At 36.6% G+C, this 16,834-nt stretch overlaps 1 protein-coding gene across 10 annotated transcripts in view; it reads left to right on the plus strand.

Moving 5' to 3' along the window:
• UTRN (utrophin) overlaps positions 1 to 16,834 on the plus strand; it is a 575,792-nt gene that overhangs the window by 237,389 nt on the left and 321,569 nt on the right. For 7 of the 10 annotated variants that reach the window (XM_063666718.1, XM_063666719.1, XM_054489969.2 and 4 more), the window contains 5 exons: positions 639 to 797; positions 1,217 to 1,354; positions 6,396 to 6,587; positions 7,431 to 7,603; positions 15,510 to 15,660. In XM_063666718.1, coding sequence (XP_063522788.1) covers positions 639 to 797; positions 1,217 to 1,354; positions 6,396 to 6,587; positions 7,431 to 7,603; positions 15,510 to 15,660 — 813 coding nt within the window. The remainder of the gene's footprint in view (positions 1 to 638; positions 798 to 1,216; positions 1,355 to 6,395; positions 6,588 to 7,430; positions 7,604 to 15,509; positions 15,661 to 16,834) is intronic. The other 3 variants (XM_063666723.1, XM_063666724.1, XM_063666721.1) reach the window with 1 other exon arrangement.

Raw genomic sequence — 16,834 nt, forward strand, 5'->3', positions numbered from 1 at the left:
TTTTTAATTAACAGAGTAATAAATGGGAGCTTTATGAGAGAGTGCTAGTTTTCCCACACTTAGCCAACCCCAGATGGTATTTATCTGCATTTAGTTTTATTAAAATTGTTTTATTGAGTTTTAGTTAAACAAATATAAAATTTTTCTACGTAGATGTTATCTGAAAAGATGACATTGAGAAATATGCACTTCTTTGACGTTTGTATATGAAAATCCAAGGGGAATTCTACTGAGGAAACTTAACTGGGAGACATTCTGTGAGGTGTCCCTGCCCTGGGGGCCGGGTGGCTGTTCTTCCTTTCTGTGGCCATGGTAAGGATAGTTTCTGGATCATGGCCATAGTTTCCTGCTATGCTCACATGTGGTCTCCAAATCCACGCCACAACACTCTGGGCAGCCACAGTGAATTGCAACACTACGTCACATCCCTGGCTAGAGTTTGGAGAAAACGGGTCATTCAGAGAAGTCTGAATTGGTAAAATCATTGCCATATAAATGAATGAAACCAAAGTTAGCTGAGCTGAATAGGAAAGTCAATTAAAAAAATGTTAGTTTCTCTTTTGACACCCTGTCTCTCTGATTAATGATGGAAAGTCAAATTAAAAATCTATTTTCAGAGAATTCTTTTCCTTCTACAGTTGTTAATTGCTCAGGAACCATTATACCAATGTTTGGTCACCACTGAAACATTTGAAACTGGTGTGCCTTTCTCTGACTTGGAAAAATTAGAAAATGACATAGAAAATATGTTAAAATTTGTGGAAAAACCCTTGGAATCTAGTGATGAAGATGAAAAGGTTGGTTCAAGGAGATTTCAAAACTGTGGTGTTCTCATTTTTCTTCTCTATTAATTTTATTTTTACATCAATGATGTTTGCCCGTATAATCTGTCAAACATGATGAAACAGATTCAAATGTGATTTTTTGATGTGTGTCAATGTAAGAGTCACATGATTCATGTGCTTAAAAAGAAAATAGACTCAGTTTCTGAACTAGACATAATCCTTAGTATTATCTAATGTTTGCTAAACTCTGAGATATTTTATCTTCAAATATAAAATATCTTTAAAAAAACATAAATTTTTTGATCGTTCAGGTTAACATATCTTGACTTACACTATACTAAGTAGGTTAGTTTTCCTCCTTAGGAGCTGATAGGAAGTGACCTTATGCATTTTTCTTTTGAGTCATTTTTTTTTTCCTTTTAAAAATTTAGATGGATGAGGAGAGAGCCCAGATTGAGGAAGTTCTACAAAGAGGAGAAGAAATGTTACATCAACCTATGGAAGATAATAAAAAAGAAAAGATCCGTTTGCAGTTATTACTTTTGCATACTAGATACAACAAAATTAAGGTATTATTATTGGAGAGTCTCTGTTGCATTTAAATACCTTACTTAACTCTTGCCATTCAGATGTGTGATGCTGCATCACAGATGCTTTAAAACACACCAGCTGGAATATCATCTCCTCCTTTCTAGTGGGTGTTACTAGATGTGTTCATATTTTTGGATGGCGCAGAACTCAAAATAGAAATATAAAACCTTATTATTGGCCATCTCTTTTGGATTTCTGATTATGTTATCAAACTTAAAAGAGATCTATCTATTTCAGAAGTGGCTTCCTCCAATTCCATATTTTATTTGTGAAGGTCTTGTCTATGTCAAAAAAAAAAGTTTCTAGTTTAAAAATAACTCAGTTTGTGAAAGTGATGTAATATGATTTATATTCTAGTAAAGATTCACTACCAGCTCCCTTTTTATTTCTTTATATTTTTCTTTTTTTTAAAGGTGGGGTCTCACTGTGTTGCCCAGGCTGATCTTGAACTCCTAGGCTCAAGGGATCCTCCTGTGTCAGTATCCCAAGTTGCTAGGACTACAGGTGTGGGTCACCATACCCAGCTCCAGCTCTTTTTAAAATGGCAATCTTTCTAGCTGCATTTTAAGTGTGCTGTTGTTCCCTGGGGTCCGTTCTTTGGTAGTTCCTTCTAGAACGATTTTTATTTGATGACTTTGGAAATTAAGTAGATCGATTATGGTACTGCATTTTTACTGTACCTTTTCTATGTTTAGATATGTTTAGATACATAAATACTTCCAACTGTGTTTCAGAATTGCATGTAGTATTCAGTACAATAACATGCTGTAAAGTTTTAGCCTAGGAGCAATTGACTATACCACACAGCCTAAGTGTGCAGGAGGCTGCACCATCTAGGTTTGTGTAAGGGTACTCTATGATGTTTGCATGACAATGAAATGACCTAGAGACACATTTCTCAGAACATGTCCCTGTTATTAAGCAATGCATGACTATACTTTAAAAACTAGCCATTCTCTCAAGGCTGAAGCCTCAACATCCTTCTTAACTATTTCTTGTTCCTCACATATCTTCTCACATCGCACTGAGTAGGCATTAAAACTGTTGAGTCTGGTTGAAGCAAAATACAGGTTTGAACCTGAAGTTAGATATTGCTCTACCAGCTGCTTGTTTTATGACCATGAGAAAGTGACTTAGCTTATTTTACTTCACTATCCTTTCCATAATTTAGACTAATGATTTTCTCCCATGATATTATAGCCCATGGACATATTCTTATGTCTGTTTTTTCTCCCTCTAGCATGTCCTTTGTATCTTCCTCACAGTTATTCGCCCCAAAGTCATGGCTGATCATGTCATTCCTTCATTGAAGAAACTGTTTAGGAAAATATTGCAAAATACAGAAAAAGCTTTAAATGCAAGGTTTGTCAATATAACGACATACAAAGTCTTCAGTCTGACCCCTGGCTCCTTATGTCTTTGATTTGCTGTCACTTCTCATGTAGTACAGCTATGCTGGTTTTCTTTACATTTTCCTAAACACATCATGTGCCTTAGCACATCTGGGAACTTATTAATTTTATTCCATTCCCTAGAGTGAGTTTTGTCTTTTTAGGTTAGCTGAAAAATACGTTATCTTTTAAGACTCAGCTCCATTTTTATTTCTAACTTCTGTCAGATTATATTATAGTTCTCTGCTTTATTGTGACTTTTTAAAGTATCTTTCTTCCCTAATGCTTCTCCAAGTTCAGGCCACATCTTTTTCATCTTTGGGTCCGAAATCAGAAATTATTACTGGCACAAAATAGAAATAAGTTTTAAGCTTTTAATACATAAATAAATTTGTTTGTTAAAAGTACTAATATATACTATACAAGCTAATTTCATTCTGGCTTTACTAACATTGGTAGGCCAACTATCATACAAACTTCAAATCCATAGTTTTCAAACTGATATAATTCTTAAGTGTGAAGATTAGAATTACTTTGGGGAGCTTTAAAAAAACTACAGTGCCCAAATCTAATTCCTGAAACAGGTAAATCAGAATCTCTCAGGTTGGACCTAGGTGTGGGCATTTACAAAAACAAAACACAAAACATTTGTAGATGATTTTAATGTACAATTAGGATTGAGAAGCACTAGTTTACAGGACTCATTGTCTTATCTGAAATATATGTTAAGTGACCTTTTCCAATTTGTTTACTAGAGTATTACTGTTTTTAAATTATGTATGAGCACTTTATAAAGATATTAACCACTTGCCATAATTGCTAGAAAGTATTACCTTATTGATATTTATCTTCTAATTATTTTATCTTTAAGATATAACCATTTAAAATTTTTGTTTAGCCACAGGTGACTATGTTTTCCCTTAGTGATTTTTCGGGGGTTTCTGTTTTGGGATCTAAAAAGTTTTTATCCTCCAGAAAGTTGATGAATATTCAATTCTGTTTAGTTCCAGGTTTTTCCTATGGTTTGGTAAAAACAAAACTTAGAAATTTAATAAAACACTCACTTAAAAGTCTCTTTAATCTGGACTTTGCTATATGATGTGAGCTACATCATGTAACACTGTCTCATTTAAGTACTGACCTCTAGTATATTTGTGTTTCTGTGTCCTAGGAGAATTCTTTAAAAATAAAATTATCCAGAAGTAAAGTCTCGGTCAGATCTCAAGGACATTTTTTTAGTCCTAGGGCATTTTGATTGATCACTCTCTTGGGGGAAAAATCTATTTTGGGAATACAGAAAGCACATGTTTAAGTCTTGAACAGCCTTGCTGCTTCTGCAAGAGTGGGAAGGCTCAGAAAAATCCTGGATTATCCTATAGTCTGAAAAGAAAAAGAGGCAGTCTTAATGAATGTGAATTTTTCAAACTTGGAACTTTATGATACCTACTAACCTCCCTAGTTTATTCTAAAGCTTCAGGTACATGTGGTCTTGCAGAATGACGATCCGTTATGTAACTGAAAAAGCAGCACAGGAATTCCAGTCTTGTAGTAGTAGCTGAGGTATAAAAGTGGCTCCCAACATTTACCTAATGGAGCAGATTAAAAAACAAATGTGGCATGTATTATCTAGTGGTGCTAACTGAGGAAAGTACTACAAAGGTAAATGTCCCTGCAAGCATAATAAAGTAGTTGGATGTCTGGAGTTTTTTGGTCTTTTGGAAAACAGATGACCTTTCAGCAAAATCTTGGTTAATGGATGGGAAGCCAAGAAGGAAAATGGGTCCCAGTTTCCTCTTTTACTTTTTTGACATGATTACTCAACCTAGAAATACTTTCATTGGGCTATTTTCTTTTCCTTACAGTTAAGAGAGAGAACAATTGAGCCTAGTTTTCGGATCTTCCAAAATAAAAACACTGGCTTATTTGAAATGAAAATCCAAAAGAATTATTTTTGATTTTTTCTTTTCTTAAAAAATACTTAGCATCTTTTTATTCATAACTGGTTTCTGGGTAGATATGTTATTTATTTCAGCATTCTTTTATATTTGCTTAAAACACAATTTGTTTCCTTAGACATATGGGTAAATATCTAGAAATGCTTTCTGACTAAAATTTAAACTTGTGGCATTAGGATAATAAAATTAATCTTGGAGAGAAGTGTAATTAGTTCTGTTGTTAAAGTCAAGAAATGTATAGACCTGCTTCTAACCTGGCTATCCAGAACTACCCTCAATTGATTGAAGCAGTAGTTTAACAAATTCTAGGAGGCAATAATGCAGTCCTCTAGGTTCAACACCATGTTATCCACTCAGTGATTTTAGTCATGAGTCTTGGATTCATTTAGAGATTGGATTGTAACCGTTTTCAAGATCACTAACTGAATTAACATGCATTTGTGATCATTTTACCTATCATCTTGAATTTACAGATGATTATCATTTTTTATAAGTTCAACATAGGAGAAGTGAAAGTGTCAGGGAAGGTACCTTAATTCATGAGCAGCTGCAGTTTGGCCCTTTGCAAGTGGTAATAGATAGCACTTATTAAATTGTGGCCATCTAGGAGTAAAGGATTTGAACTCCTGAAGGACTGGTGGTCCATCCCAGAGAGCACTTTATTGTTTAGAAAGCTCTGAGAAGACGGCCGGGCGCGGTGGCTCATGCCTGTAATCCCAGCACTTTGGGAGGCTGAGGTCAGCTGATCACTTGAGGTTAAGAGTTCGAGGCCAGCCTGGCCAACATGGTGAAACCCCATCTCTACTAAATATACAAAAGTTAGCTGGGCATGATGGTGCATGCTTGTAATCCCAGCTACTCAGGAAGCTGAGGCAGAAGAATCGCTTGAACCTGGGAGGTAGACGTTGCAGTGATCCGAGATCACAGCACTGCACTCCAGCCTGGGAGGCAGAGCAACACTCTGTCCCACACCCCTCCAAAAAAATAAAAATGAAAAAGAAAGCTCTGAGAAGAGGATCCAGAAAATCTATATTAGGGCAGATGAGTAGTCCATAGAGCCTCAAGTCTGTCTAAATATGACACTTCATGATCTATTTTCTAATGTAGGATATTCCTGCTCTGTAATATGATTCTCAGAGGTTAAGATTACATACTGAATTACCTGGATATTATTTTAATCAAAACCCTTTGTGCATTTCATGTTGTGTTATGGAAACATGTTTAACTTGCTTATATTTTTAGCAGTGAGGTCCAATTTTAAAATTGTGATATTTTTAAAGGAGTGAAATAATAATGGTATCAAAATGTTTTATTTCATACAAAACTTTATGATTGGCAGCATATTCTCATTCTTTCAACAACTCAAGAAAGGAATTGTTATGTTTTTTGTTTGCTAACTGAGTTTAGATGACATAGATCTTAAAGCCTGTCAAATTAATAACATATTTATACTGTTTAATAGCATGCTGCAGATGAAAATTAGGACACAAATTGTTAAGGGTTTCTGTTGCAAGGCAGGTTTATAATATAAAATATTAAAACTAAGTTTTAAAAATTTGGTTCATGATATTGCATTCCTTCACACAGTAGTCTTGTATTGTTATTATTCATTGTGGGGGTATTTTAAGATATATCTTTTCTTTTTTTTTTTTTTTTTTTTGCTCTTTTTGTAGGCAGTCCCTATTCAACAGAGGAAAATGGGTAAACTTGCTTCCGAAAGTAGATCATCACTTCTTCCTACAGATTATCTGGTTGAAATTAACAAAATTTTACTTTGCATGGATGATGTTGAATTATCGCTTAATGTTCCAGAGCTCAACACTGCTATCTACGAAGACTTCTCTTTTCAGGAAGACTCTCTGAAGGTAGACCTCTGGGCACTTTGTTTGAATGGCCACAGTTAATGCAGAAGTAGAGGAAGAAATTTGTTCTTGTGCCTACTTAGATGGTCTATATCTTTTACAATTTGTGCCAGGGGGTTAATAATATGTATGACTAGTAAAACTTTCCTATATTGTCAAAGAAAATATAATAAATTTTGAATTTTAAAAAAGTGGTTATGAATTGTTAACTGTGCACAGTTATAAATTATTTGCAACATCAGAGCCTTGTTTAAAATTAAACAGAGACAGAGACCACCTTCCTGTCTTATAAACTAGATTGTCAGTTAATGTTAATTGTCAGCATTTATCAGGCAATCTAATAATGGTTTAAAATTGGCCAGTTGGTATGGAATGGCATCTTGATTGTAAGTTAATTAAACTTTTAAATTCTAGCAAGGCATTTTCATGTAACTTGATTGCATTTATATATAAAGTCACAATAAGTTCACTGATAATATGGATTTGATAGTGCATTCCTCTCATTTAAACTAGCATTTTTAGGTATTTGAAAATATCAGTATTTCCAGCTTCAAATGCCTCATTACCTATAGAGAATGTTACTGAAGCTTTTCATGTGTCCTGTATAAATGCTGCTATTGTGAGGACTTTTTTCCCTGCCCTGAGTATATTATGTAGCGTATTCCACACACTTTGGCCAAAACAGGGTATCATTTAAAAAAAAAGTTTCCAGTTTTCATGATTAACAATGATTATGTCTCATTATTATTTCAAATGAGTGTTCTACAATATAAATATCTGGTCATCTGTGATTCCTTTTTTTGTTATTTTGCTGGATTTTGTTAATCTATGACAATATATATTTAGAATATCAAAGACCAACTGGACAAACTTGGAGAGCAGATTGCAGTCATTCATGAAAAACAGCCAGATGTCATCCTTGAAGCCTCTGGACCTGAAGCCATTCAGATCAGAGATACACTTACTCAGCTGAATGCAAAATGGGACAGAATTAATAGAATGTACAGTGATCGGAAAGGGTATGTGTAAATGAAATTAATATTTAATTTAAAAAAATGACTGCAAGTTCTTGGGCCATGAAAAAGGTCATGTGGACATTGAGATTAATGAGAACATGTTTCATATCCTTGTAGGATGCCCTATTATTTTCTTTTTTCTTTTGAGAAGGAGTCTTGCTCTGTCACCCAGGCTGGAGTGCAGTGGCAGGATCTCGGCTCACTGCCACCTTTGCCTCCCAGGTTCAAGCGATTCTCCTGCCTCAGCCTCCCAAGTAGCTGGGATTACAGGCACACACCACTACGCCTGGCTAATTTTTGTATTTTTAGTAGAGATGGGGTTTCACCATGTTGGCCAGGCTGGTATTGAACTCCTGACCTCAGGCAGTCCACCTGCCTTGGCCTCCCAAAATGCTGAGATTACAGGTGTGAGCCACTGCACCTGGCCGTATGCCCCATTTAATAAATTGTGATGAGTATAGTTCCTTAAAGGAGGAATGTGATCATGTATAGATGAGCATTTATAACATAATATCTTAATAATATAGAAGCACTTCTAATTTTTAGTGTCAAAATTGTGTCCATTCTCTTTAAAAAAAATTGAAGAATTTTTTCCTTAATGTTCACTTTCTCAGCACACTTGATGATTAATGTGAGTGAAGAACAGAGGAAGCTACAGATAATTAGAATCCATATATAATACCAAACCCTTTTTTATAGCCTTCTGTTTAAATGAATGCTTTTGAGCCTTCTTCTTACTAGATTTTGACCAGGCCTATTAATAGGTAGAAATGAAAACAGGTAAGATTTTTGCCAGTAGCTGTGGATGTGATGGAAAGGCAAATAAGTTATGAAATAACCCAATGCAAAGTGCTGTATAAGAGGAAAGGGAGCACAGAATAATACATTGGGTAACTTGAGAGACATATGCACAAAAACTAGGCATCATGTTCCTTGTCTTTTTTTCTATTTTAGCCCACATATTTCAATGTGACTAATCCTTGAAAAGATAGCTTTTAGTGGCCTTTGGTATATTCCTTTGTATGGATTTTACAAATTTTCTCTTTGTACCTTTGGAGAACATTCTTTTACATACATCTTTATCCATACTTATATTTCATTAGGCTTGATCACTAGATGAAGACAAATTTCTTTAAAAATAATGACATTTTAAACCTCTGTGTTAGATCATGAAATTGATTACTATACCCCTCCCAACAGTATTTGTAAAAATGTCCTTCTTTTTGAGCCCTTACTAACATTGACAGGTTTTTTTTATTATTTAAAAAAAAAAACTTTGCCAATTTAATAGTGATAGATTTACATCTCAATTTTATTTCCATTTTTTAATTTTTAGTGCTACTAATTTGTGTACGTTAATTTTGTATCCTGAAACTTTGCTGAATTTATTTACCAGTTCTAGGAGCTTTTTGGATGAATCTTTAGGGTTTTCTAGGTACATGATCATGTTACCAGCAAACAGTTAACAGTTTGACTTCCTTTTAACCAATTCGGATGCCCTTTATTTCTTTCTCTTGTCTGATTGCTCTGTCTAGGACTTCCGGTACTATGTTGAATGCGAGTGGTGAAAGTGGGCATCCTTTTCTTGTTCCAGTTCTTGGGGAATGCTTTCCATTTTTCCTCATTCAGTATAATGTTGGCTATGGGCTAAAAGTCATAGGTGGCTTTTATTACCTGAAGGTATGTTCCTTCTATGCCAGTTTTGCTGAGAATTTTAATCATAAAGGGATGCTAGATTTTGTCAAATGCTTTTTCTGAGTCTGTTGAGATGATCATGTGATTTTTGTTTTAATTCTGTTTATGTGGTGTATCACATTTATTGACTTGTGTATGTTAAACCATCCCTGCATCCCTAGTATGAAACCCGCTTGATCATGGTTTATTCTCTTTTTGATATGCTGTTGGATTCAGTTAGCTAGTATTTTGTTGAGGATTTTTGCATCTGTCTTCATCAGGGATTTGGTCTGTAGTTTTCTTTTTTGTTATGTCCTTTCCTGGTTTTGGTATTAGGGTAATACTGGCTTCATGGAATGATTTAGGGAGGATTCCCTCTTTCTCTATCTTTTAGATAGTGTCAATAGGACTGCTACCAATTCTTTGAATGTCTGATAGAATTCAGCTCTGAACCCATCGGGTCCTGGACTTTTTTTTGCTGGTAATTTTTTAATCATGATTTTAATCTTGCTGCTTGTTCTTGGTCTGTTTAGAGTTTCTGTTTCTTCCTGGTTTAATTTAGGAGGGTTGTATATTTCCAGGAATTTATCCATCTCCTCTAGGTTTTCTAGTTTATGCATGTAAAAATGTTCATAATAGCCTTGATCTGTTGTATTTCTGTGGCATCAGTTGTAATATCACCCATTTTGTTTCTAATTGAACTGATTTGGATCCTCTGTCTTTTCTTGGTTAATCTCACCAATAGCCTATAAATTTTATTTATCTTTTCAGAGAACCAGCTTTTTGTTTCATTTTTTTTTTTTTGTATTTTTGTTTGTTTGTTTCATTTTCATTTAGCTCTGCTCTGATGTTGGTTATTGTTTTTCTTCTGCTGGTTTTAGGTTTGGTTTGTTCTTGTTTCTTTAGTTACTTGAGGTGTGACTTTAGATTGTCTATTTGTGCTCTTTTAGACTCTTTGATGTAGGCATTTAATGCTATGCACTTTCCTCTTAGCACCACTTTTGCCATATCCCAAAAGTTTTGATAGGTTGTGTCACTATTATCGTTCAGTTCAAAGAATTTTTAAATTTCCATCTTGATTTCATTGTTGACCCAATGATCATTCAGGAGCAGGTTATTTCATTTCCATATATTTGCATGGTTTTGAGGGTTCCCTTCAGAGTTGATTTCCAGTTTCATTCCACTGTGGTCTGAAAGAGTACTTGATGTAATTTTAGTTTTCTTAAATTTGTTGAGACTTGTTTTGTGGCTTATCACATGGTCTGTCTTGGAGAATATTCCGTGTGTTCATGAATAGAATATATATTCTGCAGTTGTTGGGTAGAATGTTCCGTAAGTATCTGTTAAGTCCATTTGTTCTAGGGTATAGTTTAATTCCATTGTTTCTTTGTTGACTTTCTGTCCGGATGACTTGTCTAGTGCTATCAGTGGAGTATTGAAGTCCACCACTATTAATGTGTTGCTGTTTATTTCATTTCTTAGGTCTAGTAGTAATTGTTTTACAAATTTGGGAGCTCCAATGTTAGGTGCATATATATTTAGGATTTAATTTCCTGTTGGACTCATCTTTTTATCATTATATAATGTCCCTCTTTGTCTTTTTTAACTGCTGTTGCTTTAAAATTTATTTTGTCTGATATAAGAATAGCTACTCCTGCTTGCTTTTGGTATCCATTTGGATGGGCTGTCGTTTTCCACCCCTTTACCTTAAGTTTATGTGAGTTTTTATGTGTCAGGTGAGTCTCTTGAAGACAGCAGATACTTGGTTGGTGAATTTTTATCCATTCTTCTATTCCGTATCTTTTAAATGGAGCATTTAGGCCATTTACATTCAATGGTATTATTGAGATGTGAGGTACTATTCTATTTATCATGATATTTGTTGCCTCAGTACCTTGGGTTTTTTTTTTTCATTTTGTTATTGTTAATAGGTTCTTTGAGATTTATGCTTTTTTGTTGTTGTTGTTGACAGAGTCTTGTTCTGTCGCCCAGGCTGGAGTGCGGTGGCATGATCTCGGCTTACTGCAACCTCTGCCTCTCAGGTTCAAGCAATTCTCTGCCTCAGCCTCCCGTGTAGCTGGGACTACAGGTGCCCACCACCATGCCTGGCTAATTTTTTTTGTATTTTTTGGTACAGATGGAGTTTCACTGTGTTGGCCAGGCTGACCTCAAACTCTTGACCTCAGGTGATCTGCCTGCCTCGGCCTCCGAAAGTGCTGGGATTACAGACGTGAGCCACCACACCTGGCCAAGATTTATGCTTCAAGGAGATTCTATTTTGTTGTATTTCTAGGATTTGTTTCAAGGCTTAGAGCTCTTTTAGCAATTCTTGTAGTGCTGGCTTGGTAGCAGCAAATTCTCTCAGTATTTGTTTGAAAAAGACTATCTTTCCTTCATTTATGAAGCTTAGTTTCACTGGATACAAAATTCCTGGCTTATAATTGTTTTGTTTAAGGAGGCTGAAGATAGGACACCAATCTCTTCTAGCTTGTAAGGTTTCTGCTGAGAAATCTGCTGTTAATCTGATAGATTCTTCTTTATAGGTTACCTGATGCTTTTGCCTCACAACTGTCAATATTCTTGCCTTCTTATTGACTTTAGGTAACCTGATGACCATGTGCCTAGGCAATGATCTTTTTGCGATGAGTTTTCCAGGTGTTCTTTGAGATTTTTGTATTTGGATATCTAGATCTCTAGCAAAGCTGGGAGGTTTTCCTCAATTATTCCTGCAAATATGTTTTAGATACTTTTGGATTTCTCTTTTACTTGGGAACACAAATTATTTGGTCTTTTAACATATTCCCAAACTTCATGGAGGCTTTGTTCATTTTTTAAAATTCTTTTTTCTTTTTCTTTGTCAGATTGGGTTAATTCAAAAGCCTTGTCTTTGAGCTCTGAGGTTCTTTCTTCTACTTGTTCGATTCTATTGCTGACAATTTCCAGTGCATTTTGCATCTCTCTGAATGTGTCCTTGATTTCCAGAAGTTGTTTTATTTATGCTGTTTATTTCACTCGAGATTTTTTCATTCATATGCTGTGTCATTGTTTTGATTTCTTTAAGTTGGACTTCACCTTTCACTGGTGCGTCCTTGACTGGTTTAATAATCGACCTTCTGAATTCTTTTTCTGTCAATTCAGGGATTTTGTCTTGGTTTGGAGCCATTGCTGGTAAGCTAGTGTTAATTTTTTTTTTTTTTTTTTTTTTTTTTTTGAGACGGAGTCTCACTCTGTTGCCCAGGCTAGAGTTGCAATGGCGCAATCTCGGCCCACTGCAACCTCCGCCTCCCAGGTTTGAGTGATTCTCCTGCCTCAGCCTCCTGAGTAGCTGGGATTCCAGGCATGCATCACCACACCAGCTTATTTTTGTATTTTTAGTGGAGATAGGGTTTCCCCGTGTTGGCCAGGCTGGTCTTGAACTGCTGACCTCAGGTTATCTGCCTGCCTTGGCCTCCCAAGTGGCTGGGATTACAGGCATGAGCCACTGCGCCCAGCCTAGTGTGATCTTTTTGGGTGTTTTAAAGAACCTTGTTTTGTCATATTACCATAATTGTTTTTCTGGTTTCTTCTCATTTGGGTAGAGCATGTCAGAAGGAAGATCTGGGAATCAATGGCTGCTGTTCTGATTCTTTTGCCCCATGAAGTGCTTCCTTGATGTAGTGCTCTCCTCCTTCCCCTAGGGATGGGGCTTCCTGAGAGCTGAACTGCAGTGATTTATTATTTCTCTTCTGAAGCTAGCCATCCAGCAGAGCTACTGGGTGCTGAGCTGGTACTGGGGAGTGTCTGCAAAGAGTCCTGTGATGTGATGTGATCCGTCTTCAGGTCTCTCAGCTGTGGATACCAGCACCTGCTCTGGTGGAAGTACCAGGGGAGTGAAGCGGACTCTGTGAGAGTCCTTGGTTGTATTTTGGTTAAGTTCGCTGGTTTTCTATTGGTTGGCCCCCAGCCAGGAGATGGTGCTTACAAGAGAGCATCAGCTGCAGTAGTATAGAGAGGATTAGGCGGCGAGCAGGGCCATAGAGCTCCTAAGAAATTATCTTCTTTGCCTTTGGCTACCGGGGCGAGTAGAGAAAGACCATCAGGTTGGGCAGGGTTGGGTGTATCTGAGTCAGACTCTCCTTGCGCATGGCTTGTTGTGGCTGCTATGGGGGATGGGGGTGTGGTTCCCAGGCCAGTGGAGTTATGTTCCCAGGGGGATTATGGCTGCCTCTGCTGCATCACACAAGTCGCCAGGGAAGTGGGGAAAGCCTGCAGCTGCAGGCCTCACTCAGTTTCCATGCAGCCCACGGCCCAAAAGGCCAGTCTTAGTCCTATCAGGAACCCTTCCACCACCCCCAGACCCCCACTGGCCCAACAGCATTGGGTTTATTTCCAGGCAGCTGGTGAGCAGGGTTGAGAACTTGCCCCAGGTGACAAGTCTCCCAGCTGAGAACGCAAGCTGATCCCCAGTTCCTCGGCTCTCCCATGCAGTATGCAGCAGATTCCACCTCCTTCAGAGGGTCTGTAGATTCTCTCAGTTTTCCTGGTATATTCCTGCGGTAGTTCTTGGAACAAAAGTCCACTATGTGTCTGCACATGCTGCTGTTTGTCTGAGTGGGAGCTGCAAGTTAGACCTTCCTCTTATCCACCATTTTTTTTTCTCTTTGTCACTGATGATACATTCTAAGTTTAATGTTTATATTTTCAAAGTCTTTAGATCTTTGAAACAGTCTTATAGCATCTCGAATTTGGAAATTGTGATTGTTGTGTAGTTATTGTGAATTTTTGCAAATGATAATGAGCGTCTTAATATCATCTCATAGTGCCTTTTTTTAAAGTGCTTTTATTTTTCCATGTTCGATAGAAAATTGCTTTACTGTGGGCAGTATTAGCAAAATTTTAAAAGTAATTTTCATGGAAAAAGACAATATACACATTATTTAGGGGTTATTGATATTAGGAGCCATTTTATTTAAAAAATATATATTTTATTACATAAAATATAAATTTTATTAATATTGTTAAGATCTCAGAGATCACTTCTAAAACTCAGCTCCATTACTCTTAAACAAAAAGATAAGAGAAAAAATTATTTAGGATCCTAGTCCAATAAAGCTTTTCCTTTTTATACTTATTTCATGTATCCTGAATATGACAAGCACTGGGTTTTACTTTGCCATCTTTAAAAGAGTTTGGTTTAAACAGAAATCTCAATAGCCCTCTGTCTTATTGCCTAACTTGGGCTCTGCATGCAGTTTCATACTTTGCTGTATTTAGGTAAATGGGACCCTCAGAACCAGTCATTACCCGAAGTACATTGATCTGCTCAGGCAGCCGTGATAAGATAACATAGACTGGGTAGCTTAAACAACAGACATTTACTTTCCCACAGTTCTGGAGGCTGGAAGTTCAAGATCAAGGTGCCAGTAGATTTGGTGTCTAGTGAGGTCTCTCTTACTGGCTTGCAGATAGCCACCTTCTTGCTGTGTCCTCACATGAGAGAGCTCTGTGGTGACTCTTCCACCTATTATAAGGACACCAGTCCTTTCAGACGAGAGCCCCACACTTACGACCTCACTTAACCTTATTTGTGTCCTGGAAAGCTCTGTCTCTAAGTACAGTCACATTGTGGGGTTGGGGCTTCAACATAAGAATTTTGATGGGACATAATTCAGTATATAACGTATAGATAGAGGAGTATACGGGCATTTTGAAGTGTTTTGGCCTTTTGTGCTTTATTCTTGCCAGGAACTAAGTGTTCTGGTACTAAAACAACATATTTTTCCCCAAGAAAATAATGAATCATATTTTATATTTCACAGTATTTAAATGTTAAATGTATAAAGTTGGATGCATTAACATGCCTACAACTAATCGATCCTGATTTTTCAAGCCAGAAAAGGCTACATCTTTTTAGTTAAAAAGCTGCTCGAGTGTGTGCATGAGTGTGTTTGTGAGTGTGTATGTGAGTGTGCATGTGTGTATACGTGAGTGTGCATGTGTGTATGTATGAGAGAGAGGATTTGGTAGCTGGTGGTGTGAACAGATTGCTTTGCCCTTGGTATGATGCCTGTATCTCTAAGAGGAATTATTACCTGTATCCCACTACGAAAATTGGTTTTGTAGAGCAATAGGCTGTGAATTCAGTGGTTTGAGGTCTTTCTGTTTAAATGAAATTTGTTTTTCTTTTTTAGAAAAATTGCTCTAGGCAGTCCTGGAAAATTTGGAAACCTACTTTATTTTGTTTATTGTCCTCTAGTTATTTTGACAGGGCTATGGAAGAATGGAGACAGTTCCATCGTGACCTTAATGACCTCACACAGTGGATAACAGAGGCTGAAGAATTACTGGTTGATACCTGTGCTCCAGGAGGCAGCCTGGACTTAGAGAAAGCCAGGATACATCAGCAGGTGAGTGCTTTCTGTTAGAGGAGGGGGACTGCACATATGGTTAGTGTATGCCTGTTAAGACAGATTTCAGAAGTAGGGACAAAATCTATTAATTTTTCAGAAGTCAATGGACAATTTGTAATTTTTCTTCCAGTTCTTGTTACCAGTTATAAAAGTTTAAGAAATTGGTCAATCACAATTTTCAATCAAGATTTCAAAGAAATTTAAGTCAAAATACTCTTTAGTGGCTAATGTGAAAAACAATTTTATTTAAACAATTTTATATTTAGAATAAAATTTGTAAAATGTTATGCCTAAGACTATACCAAGAACAGAAAATATATTTGCATGCCTCACCTCTGTTTTTTGTACTTAAACACTTAGGCATCTCATTTTTCTTTGTGTCATTGATAATTATCATAAAGTAAATTATTCTGGAGCAGGGGCAGCTGCTCATGTAAGTCTAATTCAGTCTTGGGAAAATATAACACAAAGTTAGTTCTGCTGATAACAAGAGGTCTTTAAAAATAATGGTAGAAAGCACACACAATTTCAATTCTGCCATTGATAAAAATATTTTCTCTTTTATTAAATTTTTAAATGTATTTTATTTAGAAGCACATGACAAGTTAAAGATAATTCATTTATTTTTCTTATAAATGTGTTAATGCAGCCGGGCGCAGTGCCTCACACTTGTAATCCCAGCATTTTGGGAGGCCAAGGCAGGCAGATTACGAGGTCAGGAGATCGAGACCATCCTGGCTAACACGGTGAAACCCCATCTCTACTAAAAATACAAAAAATTAGCCAGGCGTGGTGGCACGCACCTGCAGTCCCAGCTACTCGGGAGGCTGAGACAGGAGAATTGCTTGAACCTGGGAGGCAGAGGTTGCAGTGAGCCAAGATCATGCCACTGCAGTCCAGCCTGGGTGACAGAGCGAGACTGTGTCTCTAAATAAATAAATAAATAAATAAATGTGTTAATGCATTTTTCTTATTTTTGGTGTTACAGATAAGTGTTTAAATTTGACTTGAAAATATCCATTTAATCTGTTACTTAAACATTTGTAGACCAGTGTATTAGTCTGTTCTCCTGCTGCTAATAAAGACGTACCTGAGACTGGGTAATTTATAAAGGAAAGAGCTTTAATTGACTCATAGTTCAGCATGGCTGGGGAGGCCACAGGAAACGTCT

This window comes from Pongo pygmaeus, chromosome 5, assembly GCF_028885625.2.
Source record: "Pongo pygmaeus isolate AG05252 chromosome 5, NHGRI_mPonPyg2-v2.0_pri, whole genome shotgun sequence".
Lineage (NCBI taxonomy): Eukaryota > Metazoa > Chordata > Mammalia > Primates > Hominidae > Pongo > Pongo pygmaeus.